The sequence below is a fragment of the Triticum aestivum genome, chromosome 4B, assembly GCF_018294505.1.
Source record: "Triticum aestivum cultivar Chinese Spring chromosome 4B, IWGSC CS RefSeq v2.1, whole genome shotgun sequence".
NCBI lineage: Eukaryota > Viridiplantae > Streptophyta > Magnoliopsida > Poales > Poaceae > Triticum > Triticum aestivum.
Genome location: NC_057804.1, coordinates 135,376,148 through 135,382,147, shown reverse-complemented (window position 1 = coordinate 135,382,147; position 6,000 = coordinate 135,376,148). Strand labels below are relative to the sequence as shown.

General features: G+C 52.8%; 1 protein-coding gene across 1 annotated transcript; it reads left to right on the top strand.

Moving 5' to 3' along the window:
• The first annotated feature begins 1,503 nt into the window (after positions 1–1,503).
• On the top strand, positions 1,504–3,687 carry LOC123094631 (F-box/FBD/LRR-repeat protein At1g13570). The gene is made up of 3 exons (XM_044516594.1): positions 1,504–2,739; positions 2,823–2,966; positions 3,077–3,687. Exons 1-3 carry the CDS (start codon positions 1,615–1,617, stop codon positions 3,116–3,118), a joined length of 1,311 nt encoding a protein of 436 aa, XP_044372529.1. The 5' UTR covers positions 1,504–1,614; the 3' UTR covers positions 3,119–3,687.
• Positions 3,688–6,000: the final 2,313 nt, after the last annotated feature.

Here is a 6,000-nt window from a genome sequence, read left to right as displayed (position 1 = left end):
TATGGAAGCTATTATGAAGGCAAGAAAGGAAGCAAACGAGGTGAGGAAGATGGCAAGGAACTAAGATGCCGCGACCGAGGAGAGGAGGTTGGCGGCTGAGGAGAGGAGGGTGCCAGCCGAGGAGAGAAGGTGACATTGGAGGAGATGAAGGTGGCCATGGAGGAGCGAGCTAGGTTGTTGGAATGGGAGAAGTACTTGTTCTTCATAGACACATCTACTCTGGATGAGAAGCAAAGGAGTACGTCAATCTTGCCCGCGAAGAAGCCTTGGTCCAAAAAAGAGCCATGGTTGGCGGTGGCATGGGTGGCATGGGAGGCGGTGGCATTAGCGGCATGGGAGGCAGTGGTAGTGGCAGCCTGGGAAGCATTGGTGGCTTTGGAGTTACCATGGGCGAAATGAGTGGCATGGGTGGCTTCAGAGCTATCATGGAAGGCATGGGTGGCTTCGGAGCTACCATGGGAGGCATGAGCTTTGCGTCTCTCATGGGAGGCATGGGAGCACCTCCGGGCGGCATGGGCGGAATGTCTCCTGGTGTGCCTCATCACACACCTTCCGTTGAAGATCTTGCCAACACCTTCTGAGCTCCACATGATGATGCGGCGTGCGACAATGAAGAGGAGGAGGAAGAATCGTCTTTGGATGACAAAGATGAATCGGAGGAAGAGGAGGACGAAGACGAGGATGATGCATGATTATTGAGATGTGCCATTCGTTTTTGTGAACTTTGTCATGAACTTCGTTGGGATTTTGAACTTGGTTGGATCATGTTGTGGATATGAATTTGAACTTTTATGTCATGAATTTGTTTGGGTTTAATGTCTTTGTTTTCATGTTTCAAACATCATTATCTCCAAAACTCTACATATGGCAAGTGCCGGCTGCTCGCGCGCGCTGCTATTTAACGCGTCTGCTGGAGCGGCTTGCATGCGCTAAACTTTGCAGGGGCCGCTGGAGCAAGCGCACCACGTCGCGTAAAAACAGGCGACCTGCGTGCTGCAAAAGGTTTTTTAAAGCGCCGCGCTAGCGCGGTTATTGGAGATGCTCTAACGACCTTAATAGCACTAGAAACATCATCGATCCCTGCAGAGAGAAACCCGGAATTGAGCCGGCTCACCGTGCCCCATCATCAGGCGTCGCGTCGGCTATTTGCCTCCCGCGGGCATCAAATAGATTTGACCCCACGAGTCGGCATACTGCGGCCCATTTATTTGTAATATTATGTTTATACATAGAAAAAAACAGTCCAAAAAACCTAAAAAATACCATTAGGCCGAAAAGCACACGGGCCAAACATGCCGCGGGCTGGCCTGTTTACCCTAAAGGGGCCGTGCCTGGCGCGCTTAACTGGCCGTGCCATGTCGGCCCAGGTGGCCAGGTTTGACTGCCACCCTGTCTCAAAAAAAAAAGCAAACTACCACCCTTCCCCCTGAAAAACAAAACCACCAAAAAGAAAAGAAAACTACCACCCAAAAAGAATCACACTGCGCGAACCGTATCCAGCCATCCAGCGTCTTCTCCGCCCAAAGCCAACAAATTTCTTCTGCCGTCGCATTTCAAAAACCCAAATCCCCAAACCCTCGCAGCCGGTTCCGTCAGCGGCGGCCACCTGCCCCCATGGACGGCGGTGACCACGGGCACCGGTGCAGGTGTCCCCATGGACCGCGGTGCACTTGCGGACCGCGCCATGGAGGCCTCGCGGCGGCGGCCCTGGACCCCCGTGTGCGGGCCTTCCCCATGGACGCCGCGACGCAGGCCATGTATCGGGAGCACGGCATGGACCCGGTCACCCTCGAGTCCGACGTCACCACCGCCATGACCTTCCTCCACTATGTCCTCCCCAAGCCTTCCCTCTCCAACCGCGCCGCCCTCTCCGCCGCCTTTCTCCCGCCCCAGGACGACGGCGGCGTCGACCGCATCAGCGGCATCCCCGAGGAGCTCCTCCGCAACATCGTCTCCCGCCTCCCCGCCAAGGACGGCGCGCGCACCGCCGCGCTGTCCTGCCGCTGGCGCCGGGTCTGGCTCTCCACCCCGCTCGTCCTCGTCGACGCCGACCTCCTCCCCGCCGGATGCGGCTCCAGCCTGCGGGTCGAGCGCGCCCACGCGCAGCGCGTCGAGTCCGCCATCACCCGCATCCTCGAGGCGCACCCGGGGCCCTTCCGCTTCGTCCACCTCATCTCATGCCACATGCAGGAGACCCCCGGCCTGCTCGCGCGCTGGCTCCAGCTCCTCGCCGTCAAGGGCATCCGGGAGCTCATGCTCGTCAACCGCCCGTGGCCGCTCGACATGGCCCTCCCCGCCACCTTCTTCGGCATGGCGACCCTCACCCGCCTGTACCTTGGCACCCTTGCCTTCCCTAACACGGCCGACCTCCCGCGCGGAGTGTCATTCCCACACCTCCGCGAGCTGGGCCTCTTGGGCATGGCCATTATGAACCGGGACATGGACTTCGTCCTCGCCAGGAGCCCTGTGCTGGAGATCCTCTGCATCCAAGCCAACGTTCTGCTCAAGTGGCTCAGCCTCGTCAGCCGCAGCCTCCGGTGCGTGCAGATCATAGAAGGCATCGATCTGAATATCGTCGTCAAGAACGCCCCTAGCCTTGAGAGGGTCATCATCTGGACATCATCGGCCCGCGATGGCCTGCACAGGATGGTCAAGATCGGCCATGCCCCTGCGCTGAGCTTACTTGGCTACTTGGAGCCGGCACGACACCTGCTAGAGATCGGCAACACCATCATCAAGGTGCAAATGGCTCTCACAAGTTTCCATTTGTTCGATATCTATGCCAATGGGTGAACTTTTCTCACAAAACTGGTGCATTGCAGGCTGGGACGAAGGCAAGCCCAAACACCACGGTCCCGAGCGTTAAGATCCTCAGCTTAAGAGTGTGCTTTGGTGTCCGCAACGATGCTAAGATGCTGCCGAGCTTCCTCAGATGCTTTCCCAACGTCGAGAGGCTACATCTCGAGGTGAGAGTGAGACCCCCTATCGCATCACCCCTGTATCTGTAATTCTGTATGTGTCGTGGATGCATCATTGTGGAGCTGAATAAGTATTTACTGATTTCACCAATTTACAGTCCAATGAGACTGATGAGCCCACAGGCAAGCTCACACCTTAAGCTGATGGTCTTCTACGCCTTCCGAGGGGAGCGTGGCGAGCTCTCCTTCCTCAAGTTCGTCCTGGAGAGCGCTCGGATGCTGACGAAGCTGGTGATTGTGTTCTGCAAAGGGAGCTTCACTTCCATGGACGAGGCCAACTCCAAAGTGAAACCTCTGTTCGACGCAAGATGGGCCAGCCGAGGCTGTTCGCTGGTGCTCTTCGAGAGTCCACTCGTAACGGGAGATGACAAGTGGGTGCTGAACTTCGAGAGAGGATCTGATTTCTCTACCACGGACCCGTTCGCGTGCACTGCTGCTCTTCAGGGCTGCGTCGTCTGAGGAGAAGGCCGGTGTTAACTGAGACTTGGAGAGAGGTTTTGGTTTTTGTACGAGGGGCCCTTTTGAGTTCATCATCAGACCAAGCTTAATTTATATTACATGAACAAAAAACATGGTTTGTGCTCTGTTGCGGTGTCTACCTGCAAGGCACTGTTTTGATTCTTAAGCTTGGGTTGCTGAAACCTACAATTTCTGCTGATTGTGTTGCTGAATGCTGGCAGACAGAGATATATTCGTGGGCCATTTCATGCTTTACTAATTCACTTTAGCATATTATTCTATGAAAAGTGTGCTCTGTCTGGTGTGCCCTGGTTGATTGTGCTCGTCTGGAATGTCAATTTACCATCATAAGTCTGCTATCTTATGTTGTCTTGATGAGCAGGGATTCACAGACGAGTGGGATTTGTAGTCGAATCCCTGTCTATCTTAACTTCTGAAGGTCCTGTCCATACCACAGTAGCATATCCAATATAAGTTGATGTTTGTCACAAACAGCGGTCAAGACAGGAAGTGGCTGTTGGAACTCCTCGAGTTGGGGTACTGTGAAAAATAAGCTCAGTAGAACAAATATTCAGAGAATGATGTATGTGTAGAGATTCCATTCATAGATGTGCACGGCAAATCATTTGCATCATATGCATGAGGAATCCGGCATTGGACATCTGCAACGCCGGGTCCCTAAAATGGACACAATATTTTGTCCGCGGTCAGGTCCGCGGACAGTGATTTAAACAAATCAGACGAATTTCATGCCGGTTGATTTTCATTTAAACCGAACAACATTCTTTACATTTTCAACATCTTTCATTAAACAAAAGCTCTGGACCCTAGCCTAGTCTGAATCTTGGCTAGCACCATCCTCCACTTCCTTATTGTTCCCTTCCAAATCCATGTCAGACGGCCGTGAGCAACGCGAAGTGAAGGTGCAGTCGCCGGTGTGGAAGAGTAGGACACGGGACACACACTAACCCACATGAGATACGAGGCGCTATTGTCTCCCATGTCCTACTCCTCCCCGTCGGAGTCCGTGACCTGGGCGTTGCTGGTGGAGGTGAGGTCAACGATGGCGTGTACGGGTCGACCTCGTGGTCGTAGCCGCGAACGAGGCGCAATTGTTGGTCCAAACGATGCGCACCTGACGCGTTCTCGTCCGTGATCACCGGCGCCGCAGGGTCGCCAGTGCACCGCCGTGGCACAAAGTCCGTGTTCTCCGCGGCCATGGCCGTCACGGCCTCAGCGCTCGCGAACTCGCCGTAGATCTAGCCTTCCGCCAGCCGGTGATGCCTGAGGTCGAGGTTGTAGTGTTGCTCATCCAGCGCATGCCGAAATGCCGACATTGGCTGCTCCTCCGCAATGACGACCTCGAAGTGCGCATGCGCCTGCTTCATGTTAAGGTTGGCATGAAATGGCGCGGGTAGGGGCGTCGGCTAGTCGTCGGAGATCTCCGAGGAGCTGGTCGGCATGCCGACCTCTATCCACCTCGCACGGCAACCTACAAATCGACCGTAAGGGAGGCCATCTCGTGCTTCTGCTTCGTCGAGAGGCTCTCCACAACGTGCTAGAGCTTGCGGTCATGACGGAGGTGGTGTGCAAAGGAGGATGTGAAGTGGACGTCGTGTGATGTGGTTTGTGCTGGGCGTGGCTTCGTTTAAATAGAAAATACCGGCAAGGCCAAACGACATGGTGTGTCAATGCGGGCGCCGGAGTGGGTAACTTGGCCGATGCACCTGTTTAATGCTAGCAGGAAACTAGACAACTGAACCGATCCACGGACCGATGGATACCATGTTGGATGGTAAAGTGCGTCGGGACAGCTACATTCTGATGGTTACGAATGGTTTGAGGGACCGCATTGGAGATGCCCTGACACATTTTCTGATGAGTTGGGATTAAGATCTGGATTCCGCATATTTGGAGTAAGGAACAGGTGCGGCGTGATGCTGCTCCATTTTTTTGGTGAGATTATGGATTACTCTGCCTTCCATTTTTGTGTGAAATATGCGAAAGTTTTTCATTGTATGTTCTTTTCTTCTTTTCATCCATTGATGGATGGCCATATGAATTTTGAGCTGGAAAACGTAAGGAAGGTCAACTGGCCTTGTACTAGTCGAAAATTTACAAATGCTCTATTCATCTTACTCGAGAATGAAAAGTGCATGCTTTTCTTCGAAGGGATGCGACTTATATTAGGGACACTACTGACAGTTGTTCATGCCCTGCATGGTCGCTGGATCGGGATCAGAAGGTAGTGAATTGACTCGTGCACTCCCCCGGAGATAATAAGCTTGGAAAAAAGAAAAAAAAATCATCATTTGGAACTTTAAACTTGACACCAATTGTCATATGGAGAGCTCGAATAAAAAAATAATTGTTTTTTAGTATAATTAAAAAAAAATTATCAAATACATTTGGCAGGGCTTGACAAAATACAGTTTTGTTGCTCAACTATCTTGTCTAGGCAACAACTTATTTGTGTGTTTAAACTCGCAAGTAGCAGCAAAAAATTGAATTTGAAAAGTTCCCTATTTGGACCAAAATGTAAGGCATATTCAAACTTTTCAAA